Below are 16,622 nucleotides of genomic sequence, written 5' to 3' on the forward strand. Positions count from 1 at the left end.
CAACTGAAATTTAGAATAGTGTGATTAAGAAAAATATGTGAACTGTTTGCAATTTCAAATTAATATTGAAATGCACAGGTTTAGAATTTTCTACAGTGAAAAGTTTTCGGAACTTCAGTGTTCAAAAAAGTATACAAAAGCTAGACGTTAAGAACGTATCCAATGAGCGAGCAAAGCGAGCATCGGATTGCGAAGCAATCCGAAATGAACAGCGAAAGCAGTTCCGGGGGTTGGCGAGCGACAGCGAGCAGGAGGGGAAGCCTCCTAGTCATGTATAAAACATAAACTTAACTACCACTGGAAGAAATTTTCTCAAAAAGAGTAATGATGGCTGGCCTGCCATGGCTTATGAGAAAATAACGTAAATTCTAAATGAAATTTAGAACAAATAATTGCTGTAAATAACTGCTTTTAATTTTATAACGATTAAAAAAATTTATTTTATGTTTAAATTTGATTTTGTTACAACTATTTGCAATTGTGCTTATTAAAAAATCAAAGAGCTGCAGTGCTTAGGCGATATTTTATTTACTGTAGTTCATACAACACTTAATTTGACACGAAGTTAACTTTTAAAACAATTAAATAAAAAGCTTTGGCAATCTGCCCTAATGAAATAGAAATTCTCGATAAATAAAATATTAAATTATGTCTCCTATTAAATTTCTTCTATTAATATGAAAAACAAAATATTGCTAAAAACAGGCAGTTTAAAGAAGGACAATGGCCTTATTGTTTTTCTTGGGGGAGTTGCCGTTTTTGTTGCCCTGATTCAAATGAGGTTTCTTTTCTTTCAGTGACAAATATTTAAAAATAACAATAGCTCTTCAAGTATAAAATAATTTTTATTAAATTTCACGTTAAGCGTTCTATTATAAATTGTTAAATTTTTTTTATATACTTAGACTGATTTGAGAATGCGTGCATATTATGTTTATTTAAATAGTAAACTAGATTCAGAATTTATACTTTCTCGATTATAAGTTTTCCTTTACTTCGAATTGCTTTATTTCTTTATTAGAATATTTATTTATTTTGAAACATAAAAGATTGTTCAAAGTCTCGTTTCTTTAAAAATTTTATCTCCTCTCATTAGTTTTTCAATGAACATTTTTATTGGCAAATGTGTGTTTTTTTTTAACAAAGTATATGTTTAAGCATTTAATGTACGTGAATGCTAAATGTGTGTTTAATTATCAGTGTTTAAGAGTAAAATTAATAAACAGTTCTTAAAGCTATTGATGTAAATAGTTTAATGTTCACAAAATGTTTAATTCCAATGAAATTTCGTTTACAGAATTATTAGATAGTAGAAACTTTCAATTAGTGCTAATGTATAAATGAAAAAATTCTTGACCAATCCTCTTGAACTAATAAGAGGATTTAACGTTTTAAGATGCAGTGTTCGTGGGGGCTAACAACAGTTACGCTAATAAAACTTCGGCATATCCTAATTAAGCGTATTGTGAAAAAAATAGAGTAACATAATCACTTTTTACGTTATGAAATTATACAAAGGTAATTAATATTTTAAATTTAATGCTATCTTAATAAATAATAAATAACTAAAGTGTTTAGAATTGTGGATCGTTTGTAAATTGTAACACTGAATTATGAATTTTTAACAAACAATTTACTAATGTCGTACTTCATTATGTCATTTGTTCCATTTTTCTAATATACTTTATGGGTGTAATCGATTTTTTTTAATTCTTTTTAAAAATGCTTTTTCATGCTTTTTTTTTAATTTGGTACTAAAAAAACCTATTGCAACTTCCTTTGAAGAGTCAGCTATAATTAAGAAATTAATTAATGTTTACTTCACATTTTGCTATATCTTTTTCGTAGTTGAGCATCAAATCAATCCATGATTACCGGTACTAATGTTGTGGTCATTTCCTAGTGAAATATTCGTCATCTGCATTGAGAAAAAAAGTATGGTCAAAACTGGCAGATTATGGTAAAATTTACCGTTTTCCTGGCTCTATGGGTTCACTATATTTTTTTCGTAGTTTAGCATGAAATCAATCCATGATTACCGGTACTTATGTTTGGGTCATTTGCTCGTGAAATATATTCCTCAAAAGTGTGCTCAAAATTAACAGATTATGGTAAAATTTACCGTTTTCCTGACTCTATGGGTTCACCAAAACATACGGCAATTTTAAACGAGGCCCTTTGGTAATGATTTTGTTAAAGTTAACAATAAAATACTGTTTTATAATATGTGTTGAAAATTGGCTAAATGTGAAACAATTTGGTACTTTTACCGTGATGCAGGTCATACAAAACATTTATTCGTTTAAATTTAGATTTCAGATTTGTTTTTTTCAAAATGTGTATAATTGTGAGAACCAGAATTTCTGGTAAGCCATTGCCATATGAACGGAAACCGTTACCATATAAATGGTTTAAACACCGTATATTTTGATTTTTATTACCAGAATTATGGCATTTTTTACCAGAAGTGTCATTACCATACAATACAGTAGTTTTACCTGTGTGAATTAAAACAATTTAAAGGAGTTTTAAAAGTAGATCGAAAAGCGGAATCTAAGGCAAAGTATGACGTCATTATTGGGCACCCATTAACTACTTTTTTAATTACAATGGTGACAGCACCATTTGCTTTTAAAAAATGGCAAATTAAATAAAGAATAGGAAAAAATAGGGTGGATTTTCAGCAGTAAATGAAAATATTCGAGCTTCTCTCTTAGATTAGAATCTTCGAATTTGAAAGTGGTTCAGCACAAACGTCTAAATTTAGAACTAACAATTGGCAGAGAGAAGAAGAAAAAAAAACTATTCTTTTTCAACAAGATTAAAGCCTTAATTGTAATTACTTGCGCGTCCTGATTCTGCGGACAGCTTGGCCTCTTCAGAAACATACCTCCCCGCTGTTTCAAGAAGTGGCCAAAAACAATGCGGGATCACGATTTCTGGATACGCATCATAGATTATCGACAGAAATCGAAAATGCCTATTCCATTCCATTTTTTTTATTTTAAAGTTCATTCCTTATTTCTGAAGTGGCCTAAAAAGATCTTCTGAACATTGTGGGCGAAGATAGTTGGTTCGCTATTTAAAGTTGATAACAACCGCGTATATGAAATTGGATAATAACGAAAGACTAATTTTAGTGCTTTTCTTCCTCTTTCAAGGATATAATTGTTGTGTCAATTGAAAGGATTTTTGAGTCCGAATTAAGAAGAATGCACCTGAACTACTTTTAGTCTTGTGTGTTTGCAGGCTTGTAATTATCTTTTGTGTACGACAAATAGCCAATTGCGGAGAGTGATTGACGATCTAAGATTGTATTATCAATTTCTTGATCGTGGGAGATTTATAAACTTGAATATACATTATCTGCTTTATACTCCTATGCGTTTTAGTCATGGGTTCTATTTATCTTATGGATTGGTCACTGCAGATGTTAAGTAATAGAAATTCATTTTAATGATTCGCTTAGAAAAAAATATTTCCTATTCATATAGCCTAAAGTTGATCCAAAAATGTCTTTAATCCAATTGTGCTTAGCGTCCGTAAAAGAAGGACGGTTTCTTTTTTTAAAACCATTAAAAAATGGTAGCCAGAAGTATTTTATTAGTAGTTTTTATTTCAAACAAACAAAAAGAGCTGGTTTGTCTCAGGGGGTAGAGCTTTCGCCTCCAAATGAAGTGATCCAAGTTCGGATCCGAATTCCGCACCCGACCCGCATCGGTCACAGTGCTGTAGTGAAATATTTTAGTGGTAGACGGATCATGGTTTTGAATACCCTTGCCATCGGGCTAATTATGGGAGATTTTTGCGATTTTTCTCTCTATGTTACGCAAATCTGGGCTAGTTTCATCAAAAAGTAGTTCATTAAGGCTAGTTTGTCCCTATACTTGATTCAGGAGTTCTCTTGCCTTCTGGGTTGGCTTCAACATCACAAGGCCATGGAGTTGAACACTGAGAGTCTTCAACTCACAACTTGGTTCACNTTTATATATATATATATATTATTTATATTTGAATCTGAATTCAAAATACAGAGCCTTTTCATAGCTCAAGTGATAGGTAAGAAGAGGAATTATCTACTTTGATTTTAAGCATATTTATACAGCAGCTTTTTCTGTAATGTATTTTTTTATATCATCGCAATGTTACTGTTTATGAATTCATATTTTACCTTCCGATTAATTCAATATTTTCCAATGCATGTTAACACCACTTTATTTTTAGAACATTATATTACTATCAATTTCGCATGCATTACGAGAGTTTTCAATGACATTCAATATTGTATATTGTTTAACATTAATGTTGGCAGCATTTTTAATAACGGTGACTTTGAATACATTATTTTTTTAAACACGGTATTAAATATAGTGGCCTTATATCATATAATATAATCTTTCTTATTTTTAATGGAAGCTTGCTTATTTTGAAACATAAAAAAATTATACCTTTTTACGCAATGTCGAATTTGATAAATATTAAATAATTTTACTAAAAAAAAATCATATTTTTGTGTCAACACGCAAATTTCATACTATTTCAGGAAATTTGCTTACACATTTATATAAAAAAAATTAGGTTTTATTTTTTTGGTGACAGTATGAATTGTTTTCAAAATTATTATTTCTTAAAAATAAAACCAAATTTGAAATTCTGTTCTAATTTTATATTTATGTAACAGTATCATTGTAGCAGTATCATTAAAACAGTGTAATTTGGCTAGGCTTTGGGTGAAATCATAATTATTAACTAATATTTCACCGCTGTGTAGCAAGAGCAAGTTTATTTTGATTTCCCCCCCCCACCCAAATTAATAAAATAAAGGTATACCACAAGCATATTTTGATATAAATTGGGATAGGAAAAACGCATTGATAACCATAATGTAATATAAGTGTAGTATAAATTGCATTTTTAAAAAAAATCATGAATAAAAAACACATTAAACGTTTTCGCTAAAAAATAAGCTATTAACCATAACATGAGATAAAATTATACCATTACAAAAACAAATAAAATAAAGAGTTTGAATTACTAAAATAAAATGTTTGTAATATATGAATGAATAGCTAAATATCATTTATATTAATTCTGATAGATAGATGTTTAAAAATTGCGTTAAAAACCATGCTCGTAAGTTACTTCCTTTGCTTAGCTGTACGAATTTAAACTCGAATAGTATGTAAGCAATTTGTTATGTTTTTATTAAAAAATGACAATGAAACTAAATAAATATTGAAGTGTTAATTATGTGAGTGGTTGTTGCTAAAGATAAATGCGTCGATAAAAATGCGAATGACACCTGGAAATTACTTAAGACAAATTACGTTAGTAATTACGTAAATGACAAATAATATGAATAATTTTGATAGTGGTAACTATAAGATTGATAATCAACAAAATCGTTAAGATTCAAAAAGTATGTGCTTTATGTTATCATATTTGAGGTAAACTATTTTTAATGGTAGAGATAAATCTAATAAAGTTATTTGGCGCGTTCTGTTGTTGTAAGTATGCTATTTAGATACGGTTGGTTTAAAAGTGTGGGAAATTTAAACAACACGTGCATAAAAAGACTGTTATTATCCAACGCATCTTCATTTCTACCTTGGCAGAGAAATACCCTTTCACTAATCGAGGAAATAAAATAACTTCTAAAATAATCGACCTAAATGTTTATTATCCCTAACACAAGCCATGCTTGATGTTTAGTTATGGAATGTTAATGTAGTTGTGTGGGGATTTTGTCGACCTTTCCTCCAAAATTTAATTGTTTGATCTGTATATGTTTTTCCCCTTTGCATGAATGATTTAGTATGCCGCGATACTGCGATAAACTATTCATTTCTAATAAACTATTCATCATAATCATGAGATGAGATGGCGTATTTCGAAACTCAAAAGCATTTTTCGTAATATTTAAAATTTTCTTTTTTTACTGTCATATTGCACAGAAAATATTTTGATAAAAAATATTATTAATTTAAAAATATTATAACTGTTATTTTTGATTAAAACTCATGAAAGCCTGAAATGTTATGTGTCGTAACCTGAAGCCTGCATTTTTCATATGTTAACAGGAGCAAAAAAAGCTCCTGTTTAAAGAGTGGTTATTCTTTTTTTCTTTTCTTTTTTTAACTAAATGAATATTTTTTTCTGGTAGCTACAACTTCATTTTTGAAAAAGTATAAGAATCACTTGCTGGATGTGAAAACAGTTCTGTTTCAAATAAGAAGAATTCTTGTATTATTCTCATAATTCGCGTGACGTATGTTTTACGCAGGTCAACACGTGTTTATCTTAGAATGCTGTATTTTTTAGTCTTTATTTTGTTGCTACAAAAATATTACCGATATTTGATTACGCTACAATAATAGGTCGGAATAGCTTGGTTAGTAGGACGTTGGACTCGTGTTCGTGAGAACGTGAGTTCGAATACCTCCGACCGAAGAATCCCCATGCATTAAATGGTAGCTGGTGCACGTTAAATCTGTTTGGCTCACAAAGTCCTCCAAGTTCCCATAATAGGAATAACATCTGTGGATGACTGAATGAAATATGATTAAATCCTTCTTGTAAAACTGGCTGTGACGTCTGTGTGGGTGAAATCGTATTCTTGGCCATTGATGGCACCACTGAAAAAATAAGAAACTAAACCTTTAGCTTAAAAACTCGCTTGATTTCAGGTATTCTTGCTGGTGTTGGCAAGTGGCATCATTACCAACAACAACATCGCTCTTCATTAGCTATTCAAGTTTTTTTTTTAAATTTAAAACCGTAAAGTAATAGAGCTGAATTTTATTCGAATAATTATTAATTATTGCATAAGGAATTATGGTCGGAAAACTCTTTTATTTAATTTATTTTTTTCTGCGTTTAGTTTTTAAATGAAATGTAGTGTCAGGTAAACAAAGCGCAAAAACCTACATTATCTATATATATCTTATTATAACATCTATATCATAGGTTGTCAAAATCTCATGGTTTAGTCATCGTCCATTTTACAAGGCTTCAGATATGCTTCAGATATTGATAAAATTGGCTTCAGATATGCTATAGCAATTGAAAATGCCTACTGACGTATTCATTATATTTTATTTTTTGTAAAATGTTGGATATTTTTAATAGTGATTACTACATTTTTTTTAATAGAGTTGCTTGTAAAATGTTCAGAAGTATTAAGTAACTGATACGAAATTTTCAGACATCAAAAAAATCGTATAAATCATAGCTTTGGTAGATAAATTAATTTCGTCTACTAAAATATGAACTCCCTTTTAAAACTGATTTAATATTAATATTATCTATAAATTACTTTTAATTTATCTTGATCGTGCGATTACTCATTAAGCGTCAATATTTTGCACGAATTTCAAAAAGATAAAGTGAAGAATTACATAAAATTAAGCGTTAAATTAGGAGTTTATTTATTATTTTTTTAAATTGGGCATAATTTGACATTATTTTATGACACAGTGTCAAATTTGTTATGAAAATATCGTTCTTCAGTTTGTTTTCTCAACCAGTTACTTGTTGAAAAAGTATAATTGCCTTATTGGCAAGCTTAATTTTTTAAAACTACTTTTCGTTTTATTTAAAATATGTTCTGACTAAAAATAATGCGATTAATAAATATTTATTAATTATAAATGTTGTTTTAACTTTCATATCGAAAGCATAGACCTCCTAACGTTCCATAAATAAACCTTAATTTTAAAATCGCTCTTACTTTCAAAAAATAATTAGAAGAATTGGAACCAAATGGTGTGTGGTAAAGAATTTGGTGATAATAAAGTAAAATTCGTTAAATATTTTTAACTATTCATTTCAAATAATATTATGTTTTTATTATTATATAAGCACTACCAATTTTCAGTGTTGAATCACAAAACAAAATTACTTTAACTTCAATCTAGTTCAAGGTAAGTACTTTACTAACCTCGCGCTAGTGCTGCACAATGGTCTATTGGCTACCGCCTGGGAAACATTCCTGAGGATGGTCCGAAGACATGCCATCGCAATTTTGATCCTCTGCAGAGCTGATGGCTCCCCTACTTTAGTAGCCCGACGACCTGCGCGTGTAGTCGAGCACTTTACAGTAGAACAGATTAACGAGGACCGATACAGCATACTCTCGGTTCCTAAGCAAGCTGATCAAATTGGTCACCCACCCGCCCACTGACCGCAGTCAGTGATGATTGACTTCCGTGTACCATGTCTTTAAGATCAGTCCACTGCGGGATTCAATGCAGTTCAGAGTCATGGTGTTTATTATTCCATATGAGTCAAATACCTGGAATTTTGGGAAACATTCATAAACAATAATTTACGAGAAATAAAGAAAACTTGTTTATCATCAATAGTATATATGCAAAAGTTTTGTAAAGAGAACATTTTATTTTTAAACCAATAGGAACCTTGAAATATTATAACCTCCTGCTTGCTGTAGATATCGACGTCAATGTCAGAAACTACAATAAATATCGCCAAGTGAAAGCAGAAGTTCAATACAAATAGCTTAATGACAGTAATTTTGACTCTTAGTATTTCCTTCTTTGCAATTTTCTAAAAAAGGGAAAAGTTAAAAACGCTGTTGGCGCCAAAAGGCTGGCGCTGGCAAAACAAAAAGACATGGCGAGCTATTACTAATTTGGGTCAGCTTGTCTGGCGAGTGAGCCATAAAATGGATAACTTGGTACCTGTCCATCATCGCTGGTGATTTACCGTATCAACAAGGAATGCTTTTACGGTTGGTTGCGCTTTATTCTTGGAAAGCGAGAGAGAGTGTTTTGTTACTACTTTTGGCGATAAGAGATAAGATATTGATGCAATTTTAAATAAAATTGGAATAAACCGCCAATTGTCACTTAATGGTGTACTATTTATAGAAGCAGGTAAAGGAATGACAATGTGTTTTTGTAAATATCAACATCTTTGTTTTTGTAAATAATTTGAGCAAAATCTTCCTGCTTAACCATGACTGAGGAATGACACTTTGTTGTTGATTTTAATCTCGCTTCTAATCCGTAAATGAGATTATTGAAGGAACTCTAAGGAAAAGTTGAAAAACTTTCATGAATATTATCCTTACTGTTAATATTTATAGTGATATTTACCCATAAGCAAAACATGGCCTTCTTTTTAATTAAAGTACGTAGATTTTTTTGCCATTAATTTAATTTACGTGTGACCCAAAACATATGGAATAATTTTTCTGAATAAACAATGTTCGTAGTTTCATACTTATATGCTATATAATCTACTTAGATCTGGATGAAATAAAAGAGATAAAACTTATTAGGAAAAAAAGATAAAAATGTCTAATAAGGACAAACAGGCTTGTTTTATTTCTTGATATTACAAAAACTCCATTTGCTTCATAAGTTATAATGGGGGGGGGGAAGTAGACGTGTATCAAGCGCTCAAAAATAGGCACCCATTCTCAAGACTTACCAAACGTGAAGCTTTTAACATCTTTATAATTAATGAAGTAAATGGAATTTTCATCAGTTTCTAGGGATTATTCATGTATTATTTGTTTTTACAAGAAGTTGCGAAACCTGAATCACAGAAAGATGATTAGGTTGCAGCTAATTTTAATTTTTCTTCTAATTCTTTAAGGGGATGACATGAAAGTAGGAGAAGTTGGGAAATATAGCTAGTTTTTATTAACATTGTTACGTCTATTTTTTATATTTGTCATGATATTTATTGAGGAAAAACATTTCTTAAACTTTGATTAGAGTGTGAAAAGTGTTATCACATTTTTTGTATAATGACTAAAAATTCATTTTAACTGCTCATTGCCATAAGAACTTAGAATCCTTAATATTACCCAATAAAAAACCTCGAATGCATTACTAGTATTTCTTTTATCACTGAAGGCTATTAACTAATTTTAAAATTGAGCGATGACACTAGGAAATATTTTTTTTTCTTCTGTTGCATACGTTTTGTGAACGAATCTCAGATATTTCTTCGTCGCTGATTTCAAATCTGCAAAAACTTATCCCTACACGCTACAGTTTTTATGCAATTTAATAATAAATTCCTAACCAGAATTTTTTTAAATTCACTGGAGTGAACAATATGTGTCCCACCTCTCTTCACCGTAGGGAGTAGTAGGAAGAAGGTGATAAGGCATTTCAGTTTATGATGCAATATCTTAAAATAACAGGTTTTTTTTGTCTTAAGTGTTGTTTTCAAAGGATCAAATAAATGTATATGCATACATATAAACGCATACATTATTTATAAACTTGTATATCCAGATAAAAAATAAACAAAGCTAAATTCATAAATAATTTATTTTGGGAACAAAGTTGTAACTTTCCGAACGAAACTAATTTCTGATCTGAAATCCCCGCATCCGAATTACTTAAGATTAAGCACTTGTATAGTTAAAAAAATTTACAGGAAACAAAACCATGTTAACACCGTGAAAAACACCAGGGAACAACCTGGTATAGTGTATCTACCTATAAGTCATGTTAACTCTATTCTAAGGTGAGGTACCTTTTCATAGATGAAGGTTGACATTGACTATAACATTGGTGACCAATGTCAACCTTCATCTATGAAAAGGTACCTATGTAAAGGTTCATCTATGAAAATACCTTTTCATAGATGAAGGTTGACATTGACTATAACATTGGTGACCAACGTCAACCTTCATCTATGGAAAGGTACCTACCTATGTAAAGGTTCATCTATGGGGTACCTTTTCATAGATGAAGGTTGACATTGACTATAACATTGGTGACCAATGTCAACCTTCATCTATGAAAAGGTACCCCACCATAGAATAGGGTTAACATGTTTTATTTACTAGTGAATTTGAATTATATTTTTGTAGTGGTAGATACACTGCAGTGTAAATAGTTCGTAGAGTAATAAAATTATTTCATTTCATATCTTACTACTTATGTTGTTCTGTTACAATAATTAAATAATTTCTTTTCTTCTATTTCAGATCATATAATAAATTATGCGGCCTCTAATANTTAACATGTCTTATATACTAGTGAATTGGAATTATATTTTTGTAGTGGTAGATACATTGCGGTGTAAATAGTTCGTAGAGCAATAAAATTATTTCATTTCATATCTTACTACTTATGTTGTTCTGTTACAATAATTAAATAATTTCTTTTCTTCTATTTCAGATCATATAATAAATTATGCGGCCTCTAATACTGTGCACGGTACTTTTCCTTGGTTCGCTACTGGCAGTTGTCTCTGGAGATGGCGATGGCTGGGACTACAGACCCATCAAAGTTATCATAAAAGAACATCCAAAACTAATCACAGTTCCCTATCACGTGCCATGGCCAAAGCACGTTCCCGTACCTAAACACGTACCTGTTCTGAAACCTCTTCCCATAGCTAAACCAGTTCCCGTGCCTAAAATCATTCCAGTGGTCAAACACATACACAAAGTGGTTCACGTACCTAAAGTGATTCACATTCACAAATCAGTGCCAGTACCCAAACCTTACCCGATTCCCAAAGTGGTGAAGGTGCCCAAGCCATACGTGGTCCATGTTCCAAAGCACTACCCCGTACCGAAACCATACCACGTCCCAATTTACGTGAAGATTCCCAAGCCTTACATTGTGCCAGTTCACAAGTCGGTGCCAATTCCAGTACCCAAGCATGTGCCAGTGAAGGTTGAAGTAATCAGGGTGAAACCTTTAGTCATCAAAAAACCCGTGCCTATTCTGTGAGTATATTTTAACAGACTTTTCAATTGTTTTTAAAATTTAATTTTTAGTTCCATTGTTTACAAATATATTTGGATGAATAAATAAATTGTTACTTAAAATTCTAATATCTATTCGATTTTTCTTTATTTTGCCTTTATTTTTATCGATTGAAAAGTTTTAAAGATGGATCATATCATTCAGTGATATTGCTGTAAATTTTATAGTAATATACTATAGCAATATTGCTTTAAAGTTTTTGATGTTATATAAGAAAATTGTGAAATTTTCATGAAAGAATTCAATAAGAGTGCTAATTTTATATATTATTATAGTTTTGTAAAGTGTGCTGAATATTGAATTTATGAATGAATATAATAATCATTTATTTTATTTTCAGGTACAAAATATCAGGTAGTTTTGTTTTATAGTTTAAATTTTAAAAAATGGATTTAAACTTTTAAGAATTTCAGCAATATTTACACTGTCACGAACATTTTGGCCATGGATGAAATGTTAAAAAAAATCATTAAATTATCATTAATAAAATTGTTGCAATGGTTTCTATTTTCTGAATCCTTTATAAGATGATCTTTTTATTTAAATGTGATAGACAAATATACCTTAATTCGACTTTGATGCGTTTTAAGAAGTTAGAGGTTGTTCTAAATTCAATTCGCCAATGAATTCGAAACTAAGCAAAAACTTTGTGCTTAAAGAAATAGTCTCTAAACTATAACAATTACTCTTATGTTATTATGTCGCAATTTATGAACAGACTTGCTATAAATTTTGTCACAATTTTGTGAAAATGAAAAGCATTTGTGTTCTACTTCTTTAATATTTAAAACGTATAACAATGCTGTATTTCAGGGCTCATAAAAATTTGGGAAAAAAACTGAATAGGGCGGTGATTTTGAGAATTTTAATCTAAGTGGGAAAATGTGCCAAATTAAAATTTTTTAAAAATGTTCAACTTTTAAAATATCTAAATTATTTGTCTCTTCTAAAGTCCAGGTAATTCATTGCAGTAAGATGATATATATATAGTTTAAAATCATCGCTTTGCTTCAAATGTAAGGCACTTAAATTGTATTTTCCTTGGNTGTTAAGAGAATTTTGCATGAAAAATGTAGGTATAATATAAAATTTGTATAGCTTAAATTGTAAACTTTCTAAAACATTTTTAATTAAAATATACTTTAAAATTTGGTACATCATATTTAGTGCAAAATCTAATTTTCTTACAATACTGTGTAATTTTAGCTAAGAGTTTGAAAATTAATTGATGAATTATTTTTAAGCAAAGCTATAAACACGATTTTAAACTACACATTAATAGCATGACCAGATGTTAAGATAGGGGGTATTTAATTTAAACCGCTGATTTGATATTTATCATACCAACAAGTTTGATAATCGTGCTTTTAAGGATATTTTTCAAAGTCTCCGTCGTCTTATGAAATTATGCTTTTTTCCGAATAATATTGTTTAAGTTTAGCATATCTAAAGACAGCGAGATCTATCCGAATTTAGAAAATGGCGCAAAGCGTCAATATGGAGAAAAGCCACAATTTTGTGAAAATGAAAAGTATTTGTGTTCTACTTTTTTAATATTTAAAACGTATAACAATGCTGTATTTCTGGGCTCATAAAAATTTGGAAAAAAACTGAATAAAGCAGTGATTTTGAGAATTTTAATCTAAGTGGAAAAATGTGCCAAATTAAAATTTTTAAAAAAAGTTCAACTTTTAAAATATTTAAATTATTTGTCCCTTCTAAAGTCCAGGTAATTCATTGCAGTAAAATGATATATATATAGTTTAAAATCATCGCTTTGCTTCAAATGTAAGGCACTTAAATTGTATTTTCCTTGGCGGCTGATCTTCGAAAACCATGTTAAATCTTAACAACTCGTGCTATTTCCAACATCTTGTTCGATTACTTGAACAGAATCACCATTACCGGTGATAATAATGATCTTATTGGTTCAAAATTGAAATCTCACATTTTTGAATAGATATTTTCGTTTAAAGTATTCAAATTTTTTTGAGCATGTTACTTAAGAAAAATATCTTACGCGGTAAAAAAGAATTCTGGTAAAATTACCGTACTGCATGGTAATGACATTTCTGGTAAAAAAAAACGCAATTCTGGTAAGAAAAAGTAAAATATACGGTATTTAAACCATTTTTTAGTGATTTTTCCGTTTATACATTAATGGTTTACGGGAAAATCTGATTTTCAAAATTATAGTTCTTATTGTCACACATTTAGTAAAAATATATGCAAAACTGAAATGTAAACTTAGCCGAATAAATCGGTTTTATACCATGCTCTTATGTATCATGCTAAAATTACTAAATTTTAAATTATTTATCAAATGTTATCACATATTATAAAACCATATTTTATTGTTAGTTTTCTTTAAATCAATACCTTTAGTAAAAATTACGAGCTATAAAATAAATTAAACGGTTATAACACATAAATCAGTTGAGAGGAAAATAAATATTAACTCTTGGTTTAGGTCAAAAATAATCAAAATTTAAAAAAAAAATTTTTTTGGTTTCCTATTCTATTGTTAAACTTAATCAGAATTGTTTATTATAAATTTCGGAAATGCATAGGTATTATATTTTTGTCCTACTGCTTTTACGAGGCCCTTACAAACCAAACCATTGTACTCAAGTCTTAAAGCGTAGAAAAAAACGGGATGTTTATTATCTTAAAGTTTAAATCCATATTTATGAATGAATAAATGAAATAACTTAAATTTTTTTATTTTAACTGACGTATAGAAATGGAAAATAAAAAATCTTGCAATAAAGCTTTACGTTGGTATTTCGCGTATGTTGTTGATTTTATTGTTAAAACCGCGCCTTTATTATATTCTTTTAAGTGAAATAATTTCAGAAATTTTTTCTTTCTTTTCCTGGGAATTACTTCTTGCGTGGGGAATGTTGCGATAACAATGAGCAAGATAGTGAATTTGATATTTAGCCACGTGTGTTTACAAACCGTTGAATGAACTATTGACGAGTATACTATGTTGTGCTCCTATGACTTGGCAACTTTCACTACATTCTTTAAAATTCAAAGCGGGTATTGATAATGAGATTTTACAATGCTTGGCGAGGTTGATGAACTTAAAAGTGCTTCTAGTTTTTTGAAATATGAATGGGCCAAAAATTTATTCAAAAGAAAAAATTTATTTTTTAAATCAGAATTTTATTTTTTTTACTACAGAAAGGATTGTTTTAAACGATGTCAAAAAAATCTAACCGAATTGCTTATAATTGAAATATCTTTTAACAATCTTGACATTTGTAATTTATTCTAAAATATGCGTCTTTTTGTATGCATAAAGTTTTATATTTGAAAATTTGGATTGTATCCACAAAGTTTCATATTGAAAATTGGAAACTACTTTTATCACCCAGTAAATGTGCGTTTTTGGTAATTTTTTAATGCGGTTTGAAAGCATTTAGAAACATTTATTACTTAAAAACATTTAATAACAGAAAACAACGTATAGTGTTTTTTTTTTAGATTTAGTATTTATTGTAGCAATGTATTTTTAAATAATTTGTTTTGTCCTAGCATACATATTTCATATTCATTTACTGAAATATTCCTGGATTAAACCTTTGTATTTAAATACTAGTTTTGAATATTGTTTTTTAATTATTTTATTTATTATCTACATATCATTGTAGAAATACTTTTTTAGATAAGTTTTACAACCAGTAATGATCTTTCCTAAGAAACTTGAAAGAAATAATAACTGATAAAAATCTTGCTTATAATAAATATTTGTTAGAAGTTTGATTCTATTTGTCAAATGCAAATGTTAAATGGGCGTGAAAAAAATATGGTATCACCATGTTTAATGATGAGGGATTATTATTTAATCAGCTTTTTAGAAGGGAACTTATTTATATAATGAAGACGGCATCTTTAACTATCTATAACTTTTTTGTTAGATAGGTTTATTCAGTTAAAGCAGTTTTTTCCCCTTAGAGTTAAGAACGCTAACATTCCAACGTCTAACCAATAAGAACAAATTGGTCACACAACAAGTACTTTTCTACTTTGCAATCTTTGATTTTTTCCACATTATTTATCTTCGGTAGATTTTTTGTACGTGAGTTTTCATGCTAATGGAAAGGATGTTTAAAAAGAACATAAATATCGAACCTACTTTTGAAAATTAACTCTAGGAGAATTGTGAAAATTATCTAGTTTTGCTATGTCTACAAACTGTGATCAACAATCCAAAAGAACTCCCTCACAGCAATCCAATGGACATGCCAAGAGTCTTATTTCTGCTGAGTGAAAAAGAAATTATCTGTTTCATTTCAGATGTTACTGTTAAAAATATTTCTCCAAAACACAGATTTCGGCTATAACTAGATATTTCAAGATCCTAATATTTATTGAATGAAAAAGAAATCTGAATGAAAAGGATATTCCGCATAAAAAGTAATTATTAAGATATTTCCCTATAGCACAGATTTCAGTCCCTAGGCCAAGATACCATAATTCACATTTTAGTGCCTTCACTGCCATGAAAAATGGTTTAATTTGTTTTTGGTATTGTAAAAATTCCAGGCGCCAAATTTTTATTGAAAGAAAGGAAGTATACTGTCTGCATCAACATGTAACCTACAATATAGCTTTCCATAACACAGATTCCAATATTTGTGTCAAAGCTCTGAATAACATGCGTTTTAGTGCTATTAGAGCCAAGAAAGTTGGTCTATATCCTTTTGGTTATGCGGACTTTTCAGGAACCTTATTTTAAATGAATGAAAAAGCAGTTATATGTTCTGTATGAGATGAAGAGACAAAATTTCTCGTTAGTGCATATTTTAGCGCAATGGCAAAGCTCCATTGCATGAGTTTGACTGCTTTGGC

At 29.7% G+C, this 16,622-nt stretch overlaps 1 protein-coding gene across 1 annotated transcript in view; it reads left to right on the top strand.

Annotated features, from left to right (window-relative positions):
- The window catches only part of LOC107437842 (zinc finger protein 512B), a 49,911-nt gene that overhangs the window by 15,401 nt on the left and 17,888 nt on the right, over positions 1–16,622 (top strand). The window contains exon 2 of the mRNA XM_016049968.4: positions 11,166–11,722. Coding sequence (XP_015905454.2) covers positions 11,181–11,722 — 542 coding nt within the window. The 5' untranslated portion in view covers positions 11,166–11,180. The remainder of the gene's footprint in view (positions 1–11,165; positions 11,723–16,622) is intronic.

The sequence above is a fragment of the Parasteatoda tepidariorum genome, chromosome 9 (assembly GCF_043381705.1).
Source record: "Parasteatoda tepidariorum isolate YZ-2023 chromosome 9, CAS_Ptep_4.0, whole genome shotgun sequence".
NCBI lineage: Eukaryota > Metazoa > Arthropoda > Arachnida > Araneae > Theridiidae > Parasteatoda > Parasteatoda tepidariorum.